At 43.3% G+C, this 22,933-nt stretch overlaps 1 protein-coding gene across 1 annotated transcript in view; it reads left to right on the top strand.

Annotated features, from left to right (window-relative positions):
* The window catches only part of DNAH3 (dynein axonemal heavy chain 3), a 348,463-nt gene that overhangs the window by 137,658 nt on the left and 187,872 nt on the right, over nucleotides 1-22,933 (top strand). The window contains 3 exon segments of the mRNA XM_040440318.1: nucleotides 3,024-3,147; nucleotides 17,786-17,939; nucleotides 20,645-20,789. Coding sequence (XP_040296252.1) covers nucleotides 3,024-3,147; nucleotides 17,786-17,939; nucleotides 20,645-20,789 — 423 coding nt within the window.

The raw sequence follows: 22,933 nt of genomic DNA, 5'->3' as shown, positions 1-22,933 counted from the left end.
TTACTCACCATCCTCATAAAGATTGACATCCTCCCTGGCTTGCATACTGGTAGTCATAAGTGTATACAGTATGCCTGCACGCTGATGCTGATGAACAGTACTCTGATGCCCAGACACAATGCAGCTGTATGAGGACAAGCGTTCACAATAGCGATCCCTTGTCCTCATGCTGTGGAGGCGATTACTGCATGTAACTGCAGCGCTTTACCTCCACTTAATGAGCCGCCGTCAGTTGGCAAGAAACGCTTCCTTCCCAACAATCGGCTTCTCCTTACCCCATCTAAATTCACATTAAGTGTGTCAGTCACTGATAGCTGTACATGGGGAGGTGTTATCAGTTACTGATAGCATTCTCTGTGTAAGTATGTATACAGAGATAGCTGTCAGTCACTGATAGTTGTACACGGGGAGGTGTTATCAGTGATTGATAGCATTCTCTGTGTAAGTGTGTATACAGAGATAGCTGTCAGTCACTGATAGATGTACACGGGGAGGTGTTATCAGTGATTGATAGCATTCTCTGTGTAAGTGTGTATACAGAGATAGCTGTCAGTCACTGATAGATGTACACAGGGGAGGGGTATCAGAGATTAATACTATTCTCTATGTAAGTATGTATGCAGAGATAGCTGTCAGTCACTGATAGTTGTACACGGGAGAGGTGTTATCAGTGATTAATAGTATTCCCTGCTCGTTCGTTAGCGATCATCTGGCAGGCAATCTACCAGTGTAATACAGCCCTAAGTGTGTACACAGCGATAGCTGTCAGTCACTGATATCACCTCCGTGAACAATAAGATCAGAAATAGCAGAGACAAAAATGAATAAATTAATACGTTTTCCTGAATCATTTCCCACAAAACTGTATCAATCTGCTCAGCTCCTCCTGCTCTGTGACCTGCTGCCTCCAGATTGCACTGCATTTCATGATGACAGCTTCTCTTTTATGCCATCAGTATTTAAATAGTATATTCTCTGCACCTCATGCTGATTTTCCATATCATGGCCTTTTCCATACCTCTTTCTAATCATAATATTTGCAGAATAAATATTTTCAGTAATTCAAGCTAAGAAATTATGGATTTATGGACTTGGCATTTCAGAGTGTTTCTATATAGGTACCACGCGACCACCCGAGGCATACCTCCTGGAGGATGTAAGCTTACTAGCCGACCTTGTCCTTATACACTATTCAGATATACATTAAAATCTGTCTTTATACAATTGTCGCTGCGGTTGACCTTTCTGTATGCTTTTATTTATTTTTGTACATGGCTTTTTCATTGATGGGACGACCAATACCTACCGATCTACTTGTGTCGAGTATAGAAGGATATGGAGTTTAATAATTGAATGTCCACCGCTGAATATCATTTTATATCTCTAACTAGATCTGAAATTCTGTAATGTTAGATTTGATAATAAATATCTATAGGTATCGAAGCTCCATTTTTCTATTAACACCCATAGAACAACAGAAACTATACCACACTTAAAGGGAGTCTGTCACCACTATATGACCATATACAGCACTTACATGGCTCTGTAGCACACCTATACAGGATTCTAATGGTACCTTTGTTATTTTCTTTAGACATCCAGAAGCAGGAAAAACAACGTTTATTTAATATGCAAATGAGCCCTCGCAAGTGCCCAGGGGCGGTGTTCCGTGTGTAGGTGCCCAGGCTGCTCTGCCTTTTTAACCGTTACTCCTCCCCTAGCCTCTTCCTTTGCCCGCCCTCCTATTCCCTTGTATCATCCCTAGGTCCGGCCGAGATCCCGCGCCTGCGCACTCCTTCGCTGGCGCATGCGCACTAGTTGAATTGATGCCGTACCCAAAATGGGCATTGCAGTGTGCATGCCCCGACCCGGCGAAGCAGTGTGCAGGCGCGGGATCTCGGCCGGACCTAGGGATGATACAAGGGAATAGGAGGGCGGGCAAAGGAAGAGGCTGGAGGAGGAGTAGTTTTTGGCTAGCAGACACGCACTTTATTGGTTTGTGCACATTTTATGCTGCAGCATTAATCTTATGTACCTTTTGATCTGCACTTGTTAACTTTTGTGCAGAAAAAATATTAAAGCAGTGATAATAAAATATACATTCACCTGGCATCACAGGCATGGCAAAAATGCCAGAGGCTATTCTGTGTCAAAATCCATGTAAAATCCGCTTGTATTCCATGGGGCTAATCATTGCTAATTGCTGCGGCAAAAAAATCTAAGGGTCAGCCACAAATTCTGCTGTGGATATTTTCATCAGAAATATCTGCAATGAGAACATGCCCTTAGAGCTGTCTCTATGCAGAAGAATTCTCTGCAGGGAAATCCATATCAGAAACTAGAATTATGGGATGAGCCACAAATATTTTATCTTTTTGAAAAAATCTATGGCTATAAATCATAATTTATGATAGAAAGCATTTCCCCCAACATAACAAAATCAGCAATCCTAAGACACAGACTTTTTTTGTGTGTACTGTATCTCATCTATTTAGAGGGCATCTGTCAGCAGATTTGTACCCATGACACTGGCTGACCTGTTACATGGGCGCTTAGCAGCTGAAGGCATCTGTGTTGGTCCCATGTTCATATGTGCCCGCATTGCTGAGAAAAATCATGTTTTAATATATGCAAATGAGCCTCTAAGAGCAACGGGGGCGTTGTCATTACACCGAGAGGCTCTTCTCTCTCTGCAACTGCTGCGCCCTCTGCACTTTAATTGACTGGACCAGGTGTGATCACATTTAGACTGCCTGACCCTGTCAATCAAAGTGCAGAGAGCGCAGCTGTTGCAGAGAGAGCAGAGTCTCTAGGTGTAACGGCAACGCCCCCGTTGCTCCTAGAGGCTCATTTGCATACATGAAACATAATTTCTCAGCAATGCGGGCACATATAAACATGGGACCAACACAGATGCCAAGTGCACATGTAAGAAATCTTCTAACAGAACATTCTTTAACCGTTTCTTTGTTTCGTGCTGGGTGACAACCATATATGTTTACTTACTGTCATATTTCATGCAGATGATGACCTGAAGCTGAACAGCACTGTATTTCATTGGCCGGAACAGATAGAAACAGTCTTTGAAGTCAATAACAGTCGTTTAATGGCCAGGAGAGACCAAGCTGAAGATGAGCTCCGGAAAAGGTAACGATGATCAGGGTCTCTTTCTATATAATCAATGAGGCAATGGAGGTCAGCGAGGAAATGCAGCATGTTAATTCTGCCATGGATGTATATAGTGGTGAGGGTGACCAACAGAAAAGATTAACCTGCAACATCCCCCCCCCTTTGAGGGTTGGTCAAGAGCACCTCAAGGTCTACCACCTGTGTTTGCATCTAATCTTCTTTCATTGTCTTTGGGTTGAGTCCCTACACTCTTGTTTTCCGATAATATAGGACCTGGGAGCAAAGCCCTGCACGTGGTCTCATCACCCGGTAAAATAGGGGATGCAGTCAACCTGCGTTGAACCTCCCCAGCAGTTGAATTCAGGATTTACCCCAATGTGCTAGCCTAAAATCTGTGCGGCTATGTGACTCAGAGTGAATAATGAATAGGATTGTTCTGCGTTCATAAATTACAATGAGCAAAGAGTGGGAGTCAAGGGCATACATATCATCGAGGCTTGTGGATGCATTTGGGGCCCTTGGAATGAAGTTGCCCCCCGTCACTTTTCCTACTGGGTAGCGAGAACTTATACAGAACTTCCCTCTTTAGGGGAACTTCATTATTAGCAAGCAGACAGGCAGTTCATTTGGATTAATGGCCATGGAAAGGATGTGAAAAAGGTAAGGCTACTGTCACACCTGCGCTTCCCCTTTGTGCTATTAAGATCCGTCATAGGACCTCACTACTGGGGGAAAACACTTCAGCTTTGTCCCCATTCATTGTCAAAAACTGAAGGGAACGGAGTGCACTAGAATGCATTCCGTTCCGTTTTATTGCATTCCCATGACGCACACAAAAACGCTGCAAGCAGCATTTTTGAGTGTGTCCTGGGATGCGGAGCGAAATGGATCCGTCAGGACTCACAATGTATGGTGACGGATCTGTTTTCTCTGACACAAAAGAAAACGGATCCGCCCCCCATTGACTTACAATAGTTTTAGAGACCGATCCGTCTTGGTCATTTTCGACATAATACACCCGGATCCCTTTATAACGGATGCAGACAGTTGTATTATCATGACGGCCCTTCTGTCCCAACAACTGGCACCATAAATGGGGGCCCATTTTCCGTCTCTTCTATGTATGCCACTATTGGAAGTTCTAAAAGCACGGTAATAATTCTTTCTCAGTTCAAAGTTTTCTTATTACAGCAAAGTTTGCATTCCATTGAAATGAAAACTACAGCCCATATCCAGAAAAATAAATCAGATTTAACAAGAACCATGAGAGCACAAAATAGGCGCATATTGATGCAGAGGTAAAAAGACAGGATGAAATAGATTGACATGCCGTCGTGATCCGCCAAGTGTTCCAGCTGCATCTCAGACTCATTTCCTAGTAATTTCTCTATACGCAATAACAAAGCAAGAAATACATTTCTCTTCTCTGCTTTATTCTTTGGGTTGACTGAATTATGAATATGATGTGAACCATTTTATAGATTTCACACTATGATCAAATAAACGGAGGAAGAAAAAAATAATTTTGTAAAATACAGATATTTGAATATATGGTTGGGTAGATTTAAAAGGGTTGTTAGTTTTTTGGCTATTTTTAACCGATGTGTAGGTAAGAAGACTATATGGCACTTACTAATACAGCCTTTGTTGATTTTCTGTGCCATTTGCGATATTTCATAAGTCATGTCCCCCTGGTTGGGCAGATCTTCTGCGTAGAGGTCCTGTCCATAAGATGGCCGCTGATGAAGGGTCATGTGACCAGACACATCACTCATCCTTCTCCATTCAAATACACTGAACGTGCACTAGATGGCAGATGATTTGAATGGAGGAGGCTGAGACCTCTAGTCACATGCCTCTCTGATCAGCGGCCATCTTACGGACAGGACCTTCAAGCGGACAGCACCAAAGACTTGTTCAATTAGGGGGCATGGCTTATGAAATATAGAAACCTCAACAGAGGCTATGTTAATAAATACCTTATAGTCATCTTATATACACATCGGTTAAAAATAACCAGAAAGAGGTCAACCCCTTTAAGGATAGAATTCAAATGCAGACTATACAAATTGGGAACCTCATAGAGAAATCAAAGATATCCGTCAATATGGCCTTGTACTGTCTGATGGTGATGTGAATCTCCAGGCCCCTTTCTATCCGTGATAATACTCATAGTCACGTCTATGATGGTTATTCTAGCAGGGACATCATCCATTGTATTATTGCATAAATCGGAAAAGCAGGAGCTTCCCCAATACTAAGTATTCCCATTTCCCAGAATGCTATAACATGAGATTTCAGCTATCATTGACCGGTATGTACTGATCAGAAGCATACTAGAGAGGAAGCCGGACAGAACAAGTGTTGCTTCTCTACAGTCTGCCCAGTTCATAATAGGCACTGGAAGTACTGCTGTGGCTATCACTGGTTTCTCAGCCATATGGTGGCATATATACATAATATCAGCATATAGATGAGTGCAGAACAGGAGACAAGAGCACTGTGTGGCTGTGATTTACATGGCATTTATCATGTAGGCAAAGTAAATACAAGGCACTTACTAATGTATTGTGATTGTCCATATTGCCTCGTTTGGAGTAATTTTTCCATCACCTTATACACTTCTCATTTCCAGGGGTTCTGACCACCTTGCAGTCCAGCAGCGGTGGTCGTGCTTGCACACTACAGGAAAAGCGCTGTGGGAGAGGCTGGTGCTTTTTCCTATAGTGTGCTAGCATGACCACCGCTGCTAGATTGCAAGTGGAAACGAGCAGTGTATAATGCGATGGAAAAATAAACCAAGCCAGGAAAGGAGACAATATGGACAATCACAATACATTAGTTAGCGCCTTGTGTTGTAAAAATGAATATTGGCCAAGCAAATAGTTTATTAAGATAAAAAGATGACGGATTACTCCATCCTGATTCCCGCCTCTTGCAGAAAAAAAGAATTGAAAATTGTCAGTGGGTGTGATTTATTTTTATTTTGTATAAATTCACTTTTATTGATTTTGTTACATAAAGCCATTGTATATATATCATAATACAACAAGATGCTAATAAAATACCGAGCAAAGATTACATGAACCCAATATTATTGCGAGGGAATGTGTGTATAACACAATTTCGTATGCATGGAAACCTGCACAATCAAAGAAAACGTCTAGGTTAACAAGGCGCAACCAGGCCTTTCTTCAATCGGACTGAATGCAGATCTCCCCTGCAAATTAGAAGCGGACAGATAGAGCGTGATTCCTTCCCTCGTCACTTCTCTATTAACAAACTAAATGGAAAAAAAACTAAACACAGATAGACAAACACTTAGGGAAGACACACAGGGGGGGGGGGGGGGGGGGGGGGGGGGGGGGGGGTAAACCATATCTTTTCATGGTAGCCCTCTCCAAGACCTCCAAGGGGACCATATTTTCAAGATGTAGGCATTTGTCTCCTTTCTGTCCTGCCAATGAGATCTTCAAAGGTGCATATTTGGTCAACCTTCCCACACCATTCATCGAGTGAGGGGGGGGGGGGGGTTTGACTGCAGCCAATGTAGAGGAATCAATGCCTTCGCTGCTGCTAGGAGATGTGTGATGAGGTTTGTCTTAGAGGGACGGTATGTAGGACTTGGGGTGGCCAAGAAAATCATGGCAGGCGTGATATGGAAGGATGTGTTGTAAATATCTTGTATAACAGATTCAATCTGCTTCCAAAACGTTTGAATGGCGTCACACTTTCACCAAATGTGCAAATAGGATCCTCTGGATGTCTGACATCTCCAGCATCTACGTAGGTAAAGAAATTCAGGGGATTTCACAACCTACATAGTAGTTTATAATGGCTTTCCTGAAGGCACACACAACGTGAGGAGCCCTGGGAATGCCTCAACACGCACTTGGTCTCTGCGTCAGAAAGAGTGAGTCCCAGTTCCCTTTCCCAGGATGAGAGACACGCTGGTTTAGATAGTGTACCTGGCATAATAAAATTTTGGTGTATATGGGAGATTTTTCTACAGTTGGGAAGTTTTGACATCATCGGCTGCTCAAAAGCAGTGTGACTCCTCCTCAAAGCTGTCATATCTAAAAACCTGGCGCAAATGCATTTAAAATGGGCATAATAAAAGGAGCATGACATTTCAGATACTTCTATTGGAAGAAAGGCTCTAAAGGTATCCTTTTGTGGGGATGGTTTTGTCTGGGAAAGCATCTTCTACTTTCCAGTTTTTCAAAAAGGGCCATCAACTTTCCTTTGCTGCTTCAGGAGCGTCGGCCAGAACAGGCAAGAGAGGGCTAGGGTATGTGCAAAATGTTGCCATACTTCCATTGGGCCTCATGGTATTTGTGGGGAAAAGCTCTAAATCACGCTTTTAATTTCCTCTTCCGAAATGGGGCGAACTAGGTCTACAGCAGCTGAATAAGAAAGTGAGGGGAGTTTTAAGTATTGTAAGAATTTCTGGGTTGTTTCACTAGCGTTGGGGCCGGCCTCTGTGTCTTTTTAGTCATTAAAATTTTAAAGTTTAGAGTAGAAGGACTGAAAGGCCTTTGCTATCTCTTTAGTGGCCGTAACCATATCCCCGGGGGTTCGTTTTAATTTTATTAATATAGGATTTGGCTCTGGCTTTTTTGAGGCGGGAAGACATTAGTCTGCCTCCTTTATCACCATGCTCATAAATAAGGTATTTAAAATATAGGAATTTTTTTGCTTGACGGACCGAGGGGTAAGGGCTGCCAACTCTTCCTGGAGAAGTAGGGATCTGGACTGTTTCTGGACTCTCTCTACTGCAGCTATCTTCTGAAGAATACTATCCTCTTCTTTTTGCCTTACTCTTTTTAGTTTTGTTCCCAGGGAAACAAAAATTCCCCTGATAAAGACTTCATGTGTCTCCCAGACAATTGGCGATTTCACTTCGTCTGTTGAGTTTAAGTCAAAATATTCACTTAGGTGCAAACCTTTTCATCATTGAGGAAGGACTCATTTAATCTCCATGCCCATTCCCCTTTAGGTAGCTGATTAATGGTTAACGTGATAGAACATGGTGTGTGGTCTGAGATGGTAATATTACCTAGAGAGGCAGCTTTCGTTTGTGACAGGACTAATTTGGTAGCAAATAGGTGGTCTAATCTCTGAAAGGAGTTGTGAATGGCCGATCTAAAAGTGCAGTCTTTCGTTTGGGGATGGAGCTGTCTCCACAAATCTTTGAGCCCTACTTCCTGTAGCTTAGCATGAAGTCCCCTTTGGGAGATGTGGGAGCGCTATGATGAGGAATCCAGCAATGGGTTTAATACTAGATTAAAGTCTCCCCCTAGAACAATCTGGCCTTCAGCAAATACCTTCAAGTTCTCCAGAACCTGAAGCAACCATGGTACTTGCTTTGTATTCGGGGCGTAATTATTCGCTAGGGTATATGTCGTGGACGCCACAGATCCTTTAAGAAAGAGGACTCTGCCCTCCGCATCAGTATACTGTTGTGAGATCTGGAAGGGGATAGACCTGTGGATAGCAATCATCCCCCCTTTTGTACAAGACGACACCTGACAGCTGTTAAACCACTGATTAAAGTAATAATTTGGGAGTTTGGGGATCTTATCTTTTCTAAAATGGGTTTCTTGTAGGAAGGCAATACTGGTCTCAAGCTTAAGCTTACGGAGCAAGAAAATGGTTTAGAGTGGTGACCTTGAGTAATCTAGCGTAATCTAGAATGTGTGCCTTGCCTGCTAAGACACACTGGATAAAATTAACACTTACGCCCACCTCATGTCTCCAAAAAAAAGAAACCGAGAAGCCGTGGGCTGGGGGAGGAGAGGATAGGTAAACCTGGACATAATGTGTACCCCAGTGCCACCATGGGTGCTAAACAAATTCAAAGCGAATAAGGGAGGGAATGGGGGGGGGGGGGCTCCTGAAATCACTACCTGGGCACAGTAAGAGTTTAAATTCCTCAGAGTGTCGGGATGGCGCAGCTCCTAAGGTCGAAGGAGGAGGATTTGGGGGGGGGGGGGGCGAACAGATGTGGCAGAGCTTATTCAAAAACGGTTTCAAAGCTGAATACATAACCGTATCAAAGCTGAATACATAACTGTTTACAAAGCTGAGTATATACTGGATTTCAAGACCTTCATCTCAAATAACCAAAGTAAAAGTAGCATAAAAATAACATGACATCAATGGCATAACAGAAGGACTCTAGCTCCTTGCAGTGGATCTGATACAGAGCTCTAGAGCATAAGTTGGTGGGTCGCTAACCCCAAACCTTCACTGTGACCTGCGACCTCCACCATCCTTGTTTAGGACCTTGTGCTAGGCGAGAGAAAAAAAAAACAAGAACAGGAAGTCAAGTAGCTGATGTCGCCTTCCTGGGGCTCTTCTCTTTAGGCGCTTGGTTTCTGAGCGCCGTCTGCCAGGGCTCTAACCTGGGCAATTGAGGAAGTTCCTGCTCATCCAACATAGGCATCCAGGATTGGATTTGCAGCAGTGGTATCTCCATCGTTGCCCATAATTTGTCCAAGTCAGACGGTGTGTGTATCGTGAGTCTTCTAACGTTCAGACACACCGCTAGCCCAAACGGGAATAACCATGAGTATGGTATGTTCTGTGACCGTAGCACTTCTAATAATGGGCGTAGGATCCTTCGCTTGGAAAGGGTGGCTGGGGCTAGATCCTGATAAAAATGGATGGTAGTGTCCGAATATATGGTGGGCTGTTTTTCTCTAGCAGCCGTGAGAATCTGATGAGTGTCCACATATGATAGCAATCCACATATTATATCTCGTGGGGGTTCCCCCTGTTTCGGTTTGGGGCGTAATGCGCTATGGATGCGTTCCACCACTATTCCCGCTGCCCTCTCTGGGCCTAGGAGAATACTGAAAATCTCATGCGCCACTTTCCTTAAAGCTTCTGGCGCAAAGTGCTCTGGTAGTCCTTTAAGTCTAATATTTTTCCTTCTGCTCCGATTCTCTTGATCTTCAATGAGCAGCAGAGCTTTGTTACTATATTCAGTGTGTTGGGAAGATTGTGTCGCTACCGCTTCTGAGGAGGCTGCCATACTGGATTGTGCCTTTTCCAGTCCCTCAACGCTGTGACCTATATGTTTTAGGTCCGCTTTTATATTAGCTAATTCCTCCATCGCCAGCCTTATAGCCTGAAGGATTGTTTTTCCCAGGCTTTAGTTATAGGGGCCGAGGCGGACTCACCGCAGTCACTTTCCCCCACGCTGTCTCTGTCCGAGTCTGCAGCCAGCTCTTTCACGCTTGCGTCTACCAGCACCATCTTGGGCACTTCCCCGGTGTGTTTCGCTCCTTGCTTGTTCCAAGCCGAAGTTATGGAGAGGCCGGCGCAAGGTATAGGGCTTATTAAGACCGGCGTCTAAAACCCCGGTCTTAATAAATTTGCCCATAGTCTATCCTTATGCAGAATGGAAAGCACATGGATGATCTGTGTGCTTTCCGCATCCATATGTCCATTCCACAAAAAGAACTTGTCTTCTACTTGTCTACTTGTCCGCAAAATGTGCCCCACGGACAAGTGGATAATGCAGATACATGCAGATATACATGGATATGGTCGTGTGCATGAAGCCTTGTACTGTAGGAAAGTCTGTAGGAAAGGCTGTCTTGTCGCTTCTGCAGATATGGGCTTGAATCTCCCCAGGACATCAGTACGGAGACTCCAATGCTTTCCCATACGCCTAAAACGTAATTGGGTTAACTAATTCAGTGTGAAATTGGTTATATTGTCAGTGCCTGAGAGGGAAATTATAATGTGAAGAACTGAGTCTGTGTAATGGTTGGGAAATATATGTTGGCATTGTATTAAGAACTGATTGACTTTCTCTGAAATGGACAGAACAATGGGGAATATTTACTCTTCAAAATGTAGCAGAATTGTGGCGTAAATTGTGCCAAAAAACTGGCGTACATGCTTTTCACTACATTTATTTACAGGGTTGTGCAGTGGAGTAATATTGATGACCTATCCTCAAAGCATTAACAAAATTGCTTTACTGCAGCCCTATGGTCCATGAACACAATGGTCAGGAGGGGACACTATTGACTTCTATGGGAGAGTTTTCCAGGCATGCTGTGCGACTTGTACAGAGGCCATTGTACAAGGAAATAATAGAAAAGGTTTGACAATCACCTATTGTGAATGGTGAATCCTGTATTATCTATACGCAGAGGTGATAACATTACAGGCAGGATTAGAATGACAGATAAGCAGATAACTGCAGTAAAGTGATCTGTACAGACCAAGAAGTAATGCCTATTATTAGGTTTTTATGGTTTTTGTTTAACTATATAGATATTGGCATGGAAAATTAAAAATAACATCATCGAAAATTCTTTGCAAATAACATAAAAACGTGATTTCAACAGTAGGTCATTTTCTGATGACACATTTCTTTTAAGTGTTCTAGGCACTTTTTGCAGCTTAAGACCTCATGCACACGACCATATCTTGTATCCGTGTCCGATCCCCCATTTTTTGCGGATTGTACATGGACCCATTCATTTCTATGGATAATGTTTGCAAATTATAGAACATGTCCTGTTCTTGTCCGTATTGCTGAAAGAATAGTAATTTCTAGTAATGGGAGGGGGAAAAATGTGGATTGCACATGGAAGGTGTCTGTATTTTACAAATCTGTGGTTTGCAGACCGTAGTACGGACACAGTCGTGTGCATGAGGCCTAACAGACATGGGTGTGATCTCCTGAGAAAGGGCTTTACTGCACCATCATCCACCAAAAACATGCACCAACATATTTGAAATAAAACTAAGCCATGGGTGGTGTAAAGTTGCACCTGACTTACCATCCAGCATCAGCCTCTATGATAAATCTGCCGCAGTTTACAGTGCCTTACTTTTAGACTATTAGTAAATCTGCCCCAATGTGCTATTTTGTATAAATCTCTGCAGAATATTTGCTTGCTATACTAAGAACTGATTATTAATAAATCCCTAGGAATACGGCCAGGGGATTAGACAGATTTCCCTTTATTTTTTATCCTTTGCTACAGTTCTTGCGTGATCTGCATTGAGCAGTGTTTCAGATGAAATATTACCATCGATATTTCATGGAATCCCAGCATGAACAGTAACCTCTTCAGAGTCAGTAGGGCTGTAATCTCACTGCCAGCATTCTGAGGAATTGTATTACTTGTGTGGTTGAGAATAGCTGAGTATATAATTGAAAGCAAAACCTTGGTATTTGGCCAGAAAAAAGATTTGCAGCAGTTACTTTGCCCTTTGTGTTTTTTTTTTGCCTGGTCGGTCAGTACCTGGTTTTGTGAACCTTTGGGGTCTAGTTAGTAATATGTTGTAGTTTCAAGGGTAGAACAGGAAATGAGGATGTACAGTAGAAAGATGTGTATTGGTCGTCAAGTAGGCACAGCGGGGCAACGCACATCTTGCTTTTGCTGTACATCAAACATACACGATTGTAAACAACAAAAACGTATTGAAATGTATTGCTTGATGTACCCATAGACTATAATTGGGCAAAAGTAGTTCAAAAGTGTATTGCATACCATGTGCAAAGCATAGAATACCATGCACAAAGCATAGCATATCACATGAAAATCATATGTATAGAGACATATACCATATTTTTGTTCTATAAGACGCACCTAGGGTTTAGAGGAGGAAAATTTCCGTCAGACTTCAGATGAGACCACCAATGTTAATCAGACCTCAGATTAGTCCCCCAATGTTAATCAGACCTTAGCTCAGACAACAAATGTTAATCAGACCTCAGCTCAGACCCCCAGTGTTAATTAGACCTCAGCTCAGACCCCCAATCAGATCTCCAGTGTTAATCAGACCTCAGCTCAGACTACCAATGTTAGACGCCAGCTCAGACCCCTAATCAGACTTCAGATCAGACCCCCAATGTTAATTAGACGCCAGCTCAGACCCCTAATCAGACCTCAGCTCAGACTCCCAATGTTAAGTAGACGCTAGCTCAGACCCCTAATCAGACCTCAGCTCAAACTCCCAATGTTAATTAGACCCCAGCTCAGACCCCCAATCAGATCTCAGATCAGACCCCCAATGTTAATTAGGCCACAGCTCAGACCCCCCAAAAAATACCTCAGATTAGACCCCCAGTGTTAATGAGACCTCAGATCAGACAAAAAAAATTTGAATCTATTCACTGCTCCTAAGATCCAGTGCTCCTCCGGCCACGCTGAATTGGGACCTGACATCGCACAGCGCGAGGTCACAGAGTGCACTTACGTTCTCACGCTGTGCGCAGGTCGCAGCATGCAACGCCGGCAGAAGGAGACCAGGGACCGGTGAGTACTGCCACCACAAGGACCGCTGTATTCAACATTACCCAGTCCTACTGTACTAATGTATTTTTCGCCCTATATGGTGCACTGACATTTTCCCCGTGTCTTATAGGGCGAAAAATAAGTTTATTATTATTATTTTTTTTTTACACCGCAGTCAATGAGATAATAATGCAATGGAAAAATGAATCAAGCCTACATGATAAGTGCCATTTGCTGAAGTGAGACAACCCCTTTAAATCACAGTCGCACAGTGCTCTCTTTGTACTGCTCTGCACTCATCTATCTGCTGATGTTATGTATGTATGCCACCATATGACAGTATTATTTAGCCATTATATGACCGTATTTATTTCAACAAGGAAAAGTTTTTTATTTTGCCATTACAGCCTGTTATTTGTGGACCCTAGGAGAGTGTCACGTGATCCCTATATTGTAGATTCATTTGGACACTGTATGGAGGAGGTTTTATTTAGGCATTGTAGGGCAGTAATATTTTATATATGCAGCTTTTGAGATTACAAAAGAGGTACCGTAGTCTACCAATGGCGTGGGAAAAGGAGAGAGTGGAGGGACCCTCCTTTGCTCAGGACCCCTGTGCAGAACTATAACCACCTCATTCGCTGTTTCTGTAGCACAACATTTACAAGTTCTTCCACATCGACATCTTCTGCTGTTGCAAAAGTTCAAAGGCAGATGTCTCTTTCTGTAGTTAAATATTAAAGCAGTAAATTATGCGACGTGGCTTTAAGAGAATACAGCTAAAAAGTCTCAAGATGCAGGGTTTGTAATGGAGGCATACGTTACTTGTCATTCTATGGATGTCGCTCTCCTGTAGAGCCTCTTAGCAGGGGATAATCATAACTTGCTTGCTGCATAATTGATTTATTATTAATCTTTAGCCTTTAGTAAAAGCATTAGCATGATATCTCTATGGCTAACTGGTCAGAGTGAGGACCGATATTTCCATGACTAATTACCGTCTGTAGCAGTAGTATGTAATAGAAGCTTTTAGCAGCGGGATTGTGACGGCGAACTCACTAGAAGAGCCTTCGAGGGGCCTGGATGTATTTCTGGAGTGTGATAATATTACAGGTTATAGTTACTAGATTTTTGGAGAGGGGTCCTTGATCCAGAGAGTTATGCTGATTGCCTGATTTGGAGTCTCGAAGTATTTTTTCCCCTGAGATGAGGAAAATTGGCTTCAACGTAAAAAAATTTTTTTTCTGGATCTTAGTAGTAATACGTCTGAACAACTGGACTTGTTGTTTTTGTAGACGTTCTCCAGCATTGTACTCTGGTAGCTCCTGCTTCAGTCATGGAGCTATTAGGTGGTTAAACTGCCTCGGGAGAGGTGTTAGAGCTGCATTGTAAGTGGCAGACAAGATTGGTTTCTCCCACTTAAAGGTTAAGTTTGTGCAGGGGTTTTATACTGATGACCTATCCTCAGAAAAGGTCATCAATATCAGATCGGCGGGGTTCGACACCCAGCACCAGCCGTTTGAAGAGTAGGCAGTGCTCCATGTGAGTGCTGCTTCCTCTTCATTACACTACCCATCGCCTCCCTTGCAGCGGCGGCATAATTACAAGTACTCGCTCCATTCATTCCGAGATGACATTGCGCGTCATCTCGGAAGCGAGGGTTTTTACAAGTACTCGCTCCATTCAAGTGAATGGAGCGAGTACTTGTAGTGACCCTTGCTTCTGAGATGACGCGCATTGTAACGAAGAGGAAGTAGCACTCGCATGGATTTCTGCTCCCTCTTCAAACAGCTGAGGATGCCGGTTGCCAATGTACAATTCTTTGCACTGGACTGCATACAGAATATTGCTCTTTTTGTGTTTTGGCGTAGGGTCTTTTGGTTTCCATTGATATCCATCACACATATCCCCCCATAATGATAAGTAAAAGCCCCATTACAGTACATTCAGCAATCATCTCCTCCCACACATATTGATTGTATCTGGGCAGCAGATCCCTGTTTACACAGGACGATCTGCTGCCTGGAAACAATTATTTTGGGTGCCGCATCAGCAGTGTTTTCACCTGATGATCGAGTGTTTGCTTATTCAGCAGGTGATCAGCAGCACCTTCACTTGGCCCAATAGTAGGGAGCGAGCATTCATTAAAAGGCCATGTAAAAAGGCTTACACCTTAAAGGGCGTCTGTCAGCAGATTTGTACCTATGAAACTGGCTGACCTGTTGCATGTGTGCTGAAGGCATCTGTGTTGATCCCATGTTCATATGTAGAATTGGAATACACAAGGGGGAGGGGTCCAAAAAAAAAAAAAAAGGACCATGGGGGGGTGGGGAGACTAACAAAAGGTGCCAAACCAAGCTAAAAGTGGGTCAAGGGTGTGGTATCTCGGTAGTATAGTGCCAGCATATTATACAGAGAAATAGAATACAAGTACAGGGTATGTTTAAAAGGAATATTAAAGAGGTATAAAGTCAGTTTGAGACCGATAGGCAGGTAAAGTCAAATTCCTGCTAGCGGTGTCCGCAGAGGATTAAAAACAAAGGATAAAAGCAAGGAGTAACATGGATGAGAAACATCCAGTGAGGCACCTGTGACGGTTCCCCCCCGGCCAGGATCGTGTGTAGAGTCTCAGTGAATGATGGCAGCAAGGCAGTGTGCTTCTGATCAAATCACCTTTATTGCTAAATATGTGGCTCAACGCATTTCGGGGATCAAGGTTTCCCCTTCATCAGGAGCAAGTAGGTTATAGTTATACTTGTGGCAAGTCAGGTCTATAAATACATAGTTCAAGTAGCAGTTCAATTGACGGTTTGACGCGAAAGAGACCGAAAACGGAAGTTATGTAGTGTCACTTCCGGTCGGTGGAACGCAAATTGCGTTCCAAAGGGCGGAAGTAGTCACTTGGAATGGCGAAGAAAAACATCAAATTAAATAATAGGCAGAATAGGTAATAATAATAGAATAATCATAAGGGTGTGACGGAGTGGAGCCTTAGTAGTGTGGGACTAGCCGAGGGCAGGTGGGAGTGTGGGACGATCGGGTGCGATCCACCAGACGCTCCCGCCGGTGGAACGCATGATCGGGGGGCGGGGTCAGCTAGAAAAGTAAGGGGAGGTTTTGAAACAAAAAATGATGGAATGCTATCGTAAATGTGGGAGGTAAGGGCTAAGTGGGCGCCACTGGGGGTAGGTATTGCTGCAGGGGGAGGTGTTGCTGGGACGCAGTAGCGCCCTGTGGAACGCATGGAGGAGTGCACGTTCAGGGGGGCGGGGTTATGGGTAGCTGTGCGCCTAAGTATCTAGCGGCAGCACAGAGGGGTTGTGGAGAGCACTGTGTGCGCGGTCATGTGATAGTGATCACAAGGCCAGGGTATGTGTACTGCTGGGGGGAATGATCCATTTTTTCAAAGAATAAATGCAGAGATGGGATGGAATAAAGTAAAATATAATGAACTCCTTATACCCCTTGGTCCTTTTTTTTTTGGACCCCTCCCCCTTGTGTATTCCAATTCTACATGGAGTGCCTTCATTGGACACTTCTTGGGCTGCCTCCCTTGCGCTACTCAGATTCACTGTACCTCCCTTGTCGGCGCCTACTTTCAGACACTCTGGGGATTTTTTGCAGATCCTTGAGTGGTTGAATAAACTTCCTCTTTTTTCCCTTTTCTTCCAATGTTCATATGTGCCCACATTGATTAGAAAAATGTTTTAATATATGCAAATGAGCCTCTAGGAGCAATGGAGGTGTTGCGGTTACACCTAGAGGCTCAGATCTCTCTGCAACTGCGGCGCCCTCAGCACTTTGATAGACAGGACCAGGCAATGAAAACATCATCACATCTAGCTGTGTAAATCAGTTGCCAAGCGCAGATGCAACAGGTCAGCCCGTTTCATAAGAACAAATCTGCTGACAGATGCCCTTTAATATTCCAATGCTTGCTCACATTAGATCCAAAATTTACAGATTTGCGCTTATACACTTATTAATTTTATCATAAAACCTTGTGCAATGCTAAGTGATTGCAAGAGCCTGGTTAGCCTGCCAACTACCCAGCTGAGTGATGTAGACGCCTGCTGTCATCGGCTCGCTGCCGTATTAAACATCTTACCATTGTCCGGTCTTTACCCCATAACCTCAGTCTACCGCTCATAGAGTTTACCCTACACAGACCCACATAATGCACGACGTTAGGCTGATTCTCTCTTGCAATACGTCCATTCTCAGTCTGATGCGCCGCCACTTTCCCTGCCTTACACATGGTTGCGACATCGTCACAAAGAATCAGGTGACATTTTCATAAGTGCATTATACTGGTATCAAAGCAACACGTCATAAACATGGTAAAACTGTGAACTGAAGTGACTCTCTATGTATTTTCTGTGTAGGCGCACCAATTTTGAGAAACTGCTCAATGGCTACAATTCTGAAATTGAGGCGTTTAAGAAAAAGGAGACAATGACCATGGACGAGATGAAGAATAATGTTGAAAAATTAAATGAGCTGGACGGGAACCTGAATGCAGCCCTTGTGGAGTTTGAGGTTGGTCATCTCATGCGTCCGTCATATAGTAGATGAACAATAAGGCAACTTTTTGTGAACAAGAAACACACTTTACGTTTTTGTTTGTTTTGTTACCTTCCCTTTCACTAACAAGAGACAGGTAGACTTCTAGCTGACTTCTTGGGCTGAGTATTGCATCGGAGGGTCATGTTGTATGGCCATACCTATTCAAGTTAATGGTGTTTGATACCAGACACTGACGGCTGACCACAGTGCTGCCATATTCTGTGTATGGCAGAGCTAGACACATGCCTATGGATAAAAGTCAATAGAGCTGCCATGCCACAACATGACATTTTCCATCAAACAAAGTGTGAGAATGCATTCAGATTCTTTACAGTAACAGCTGACTGATCTTTCCCCGCTTGCTTGTAAGATAAGGTACAGGTACTTAAAGGCTAAGTACACCTTCGGGGGCAATTTTACTCATCTTGGGCATAAAAAAATTCAAGTTGGTCTTTATTAAAAATGTTCATCTTACATTCAATTTTACATCATGTTGCTGTTCTGATGGCTAAATGTATAGCCCTTATCCGTGAACTCCTGACAGCTCATAAGCACCTGTTTAATGAAGACCTGTCTCGTCTCCTGTAGTAGTACCTACTTGCATTCCCCATGTAATAACTATTGTAGAGCATCTATTCTTACGACTTTGTGTTGTGTCATTCTTGTATTATTCCTGCTAGAAGTTTACAAATAAATTGGCAGCAGTCTGCAGTAAAGGTACTGCTGGGTGTTACCAGTAGTGGGTGTGTCTGACTCTGTCCATTCAGTTCCGATGGTGTCTGACTGTGCAGGGACACAACCCCAACTGGTAACACCCATCTGTACCTTTACTGCATGTCATGTGGATAGTCAAATTGTATGTACCAACAATATGACTTACAATTGATTAGCCGTATTTTGGCCAGTCCTATTCTTAAAGAGCACCTGTCACCAGGATCATACTGCCTAGTACGGTTGATCTTGCTGATTAAAAAGACCCTCATCTTGTGAAAATCGGTTGTAGCATTCTCTAGAAATAAGACATTTTCTTTATGCAAATGACGGCTTCAGTGCATCAAGGGGTGAGGCCTAGCCCCTCAGTGCCCCTCAGTGCCCCTCAGTTCCCCAGTGCCGGTCACGTCCCTCAATGCGCAGAAGCTTTGATTTACATAAAGAATAAAAAAAAATTGGGGGGGGGGGGAGCGCCACAACCGATTTTGACAAGACGGGCATAATTTTATTCAGCAGGAACAACTTTACCCGGCAGTATGCCTGATTTTATAGAGTTGATTCTGCTGACAGCTGCTCTTTAAAATATTCAGCGATCTTAAAGGTCCACTCACACGTCCGTATGTGTTTTGCGGATCCGCAAAACACGGACACTGGCAATGTGCGTTCCGCAATTTGCGGACCGCACATCGCCTGCACTCTCATAGAAAATGCCTTTTCTTGTCCACAATTGAGGACAAGAATAGGACATGTTCTATTTTTGGGCGGAACGGAAGTGCAGATCCGCAAATGCGGACAGCACATTGAAAATGAATGAGTCTGGACCTGTTCTGCAAAATTGCGGAACAGATGCGGACCCATTTTGCGGATGTGTGAATGGCCCTTAAGGGCATCTGTCAGCAAATTTGTACCTATGAAACTGCATACATTCAAAATGGAAAAAAAAATGTGTTCTTACCTGTGACACCATAGTTGATCTGTATATACGATATGTTTTTGTGCATTCACAAAACCGGTGATGATTTGCATGTTGTGCCCTGTGCACTTTGATTGACTTTACGAGAAGTCAGGGCCAGGTATGATGACATTTAGGCTCCATTCACACGTCCGCAATGTGTTTTGGTCACAGTCACGGATCTGCAAAACACGGAAAGCGGCAATGTGCGTTCCGCATTTTGCGGACCGCACATTGCCGACATAATAGAATATGCCTGTTCTTGTCCGCAATTGCGGACAAGAATAGGACATGTTCTATTTTTTTCCGGAAACGGAAGCACGGATGCGGAAGAGCGGATCCGCAAATGTGGATGCGGACAGCACATTCCGTCCCCATAGAGAATGAATTGGTCCGCACCCTTTCCGCAAAATTGCGGAAAGGATGCGGACACATTTTGCGGACGTGTGAATGGAGCCTTACACTGCCTGGCCCTGGCAAAGTGCAGAGGGCGCGGCAGTTACAGAGAAAGCAAAGCCTCTAGGTGTAATGGCAACGCCCCCGTTGCTCCTAGAGGCTCATTTGCATATAATAAAACCTCATCTTTCTCAGTAATGCCGGCACATATGAACATGGGACCAACACAGATGCGTTCAGTTGCCGAGCGCACATGTAACAGGTCAGCCGGTGTCATAGGTACAAATCTGCTGACAGATGCCCTTTAAGAGATTACATGAGCTCCCATAATGCAGACAAATAGGGCAGTTTGTTTTCCCTCTATGGGACTTCTGCACAGATTACACCGGCGTAAAGATTACACCGCCATGAATGCAAATCACCGCCAGTTTTCTGACTGCACAGAACCGTAAATATGGATAAATTCTAGATGTAAACTTCGGTGTCACGGGTAAGAATGTATATTTTTCTCTATTCTGAGTTCATATAGTTCACAAGAAATCAAGAAGTTTTATTCGCTGCCTTTTAGTTAAGAATTGCCATGCCTGCCCCTGTAATATAGCGATGGTAATTTTTATAGGCTATCAATAAAGAAGAAGAGTTACTTGAATGGGAGAAAAGTCAATTTCCTTTGTTGCAAGAGACAATAATGAACAAGGTGCCGTTCGAGCAGCTCTGGGCAACAGCTTATCATTACCACAATAAATCCGAGGAGTGGATAAATGGTGAGTCCATTGCTCCTTCAATGCTCCATTGTGGGACCTAGAAAATGATAAATTTATACAGGACTGAAATGGCATTCTTAATAGTTCTCTGCAGAGAGGATCGATCCGGGACAATGAGATGTCGCCTGGCATCATGAACCATTTGTTGTATGTTGCTCTTTGAATGACACTTTCACAGCAGTAGGATTGACGCATGCAATAAGCAGAAGGATTAGGTAACTTTTCAGCACCAGTAACCTTGAAGAGTCTTAAAGGAGTTTTCCAGTTTGCACCAACATCCTTTACAATACTCATTTATGAGGGTCGCTATAATTTTGTAATGTATTTTATTTACCTTTACTGCTCCTGTCTCTCGTCACACGACCATGTCCATGCAGCTCTTTGTTACTTCCTATGATGTTCTGTCCATGGGCGGGGCAGTGATAGGGGAGTGTCTGTGTAAGGAGCTGGGTGGGAGGAGCAATAAACTAGCTGGGCGTTGTTAGGGGCGGTGCTGGAGGTGTGGCAGGAAAAGGAGAAGTGCATCATGGGTTTGGTTGGAGACAGGAACAGGCAGGGCTACATACAGGATGGAAACAAACCAGAGGGATTGGATTACATGGTGAAAACGGGTCAAGAGAGTCTTAGGCTACATTCACACGTCAGTATTTTTCTATATCCCGATTTTCGGTCCGTTTTTTGCGGATCCGTTGTTCCTGAAAATGTTTCCGTATGTCATCCGTTTTTTGCGCATCCGCAAAAAACGGAAACATGTATACATTTCAATAAGCAAATAAAGTTGTTTGGATTTCTTTGAAAAAAAAAAAAAATATATATATATATTAAAATGTAATTTCCAGGAACGGAATCCGCATAAAACGGATGACATACGTAATGACATCCGAATGTCTTCCGTTTTTTGCGGATCCATTGACTTTGTATTGTACCAGGATCCGAATTTTGCGGAAAAGAATAGGACATGTTTTATATTTAAACGGACATGCGGAACGGAACAACGGAAACAGACAGCACACATTGTGCTGTCCGATTTTTTTCCAGGACCCATTGAAAATGAATGGGTCCAGATCTGGTCCAGATCTGTTCCGCAAAAAACTGAACAGATCAGGAAATAAAAAACGGACGTGTGAATGAACCCTAAATTTAAGATAAAAAAGCATGGAGAAGGTGTACATGAGATAAGCAACTACATAAGCATATCTGATAAAGACCATAGTAATCCTGGAAAACCCCTTTTAATGGACTTCTGTCAGCAGGTCTGTCCCTATGACACTGTCTGACCTGTTACATGTGCACTTGGCAGCTGAAGACATCTGTGTTGGTCCCATGTTCCTATGTGCCTGCATTGCTGAGAACAATGATGTTTTATTATATGCAAATTAGACTCTAGGAGCAACGGGGGCGTTGCCGTTACACCTAGAGGCTCTGCTCTCTCTGGAACTGCCGCATCCTCTGCACTGATTTACAGGGCCAGGCAGTGTAAACTGCTGTTGTCTGTTCTCTCCCATGGTCATTAGTCCCTTTCTTCTGCTCTTTTAGCTTAAAGGGGTTGTCTCACTTCAGCAAATGGCATTTATTATGTAGAAAAAGTTAATACAAGGCACTTACTAATGTATTGTGATTGTCCATATTGTCCCCTTTACTGGCTGGATACATTTTTCCATCACATTATTCACCGCTCGTTTCCAGGGGTTACGACCACCCTGCAATCCAGCAGCAGTGGTCGTCCTTGCACACTGGTCGTCCTCTCTGGTGGCCGGAACCGCACATAAGCCGATATTTTGTCCTATACTGTGAAAGCATGACCACTGCTGCTGGATTGTAGGGTGGTCGTAACCACTGGATATGAACAGTGTATAGTGTGATGGAAAAATTGATCCAGCCAGCAAAGGAGGCAATATGGACAATCACAATACATTAGTAAGTGCCTTGTATTACCTTTCTCTACATGAGAAATGCAATTTGCTGAAGTGACATAACTTCTTTAAATATAAGGTTTAAATGCTACAGAAGTCCATTTAAAACCAGGTAATATCTGTAAAATAGATGCAATTGTTGGACAGTTTGTGTATCAATATGGCCTTTTTGTAGGTGCCGCGGATTTGGAGCCCAGAGGTATTACAATTCATAGAACTATTTACTTCATA

Source organism: Bufo bufo, chromosome 7 (assembly GCF_905171765.1).
Source record: "Bufo bufo chromosome 7, aBufBuf1.1, whole genome shotgun sequence".
Classification (NCBI taxonomy): Eukaryota; Metazoa; Chordata; class Amphibia; order Anura; family Bufonidae; genus Bufo; species Bufo bufo.
The sequence above is the reverse complement of the archived record's forward strand: the minus strand, read 5'-3'. Positions and strand labels throughout refer to the sequence as shown.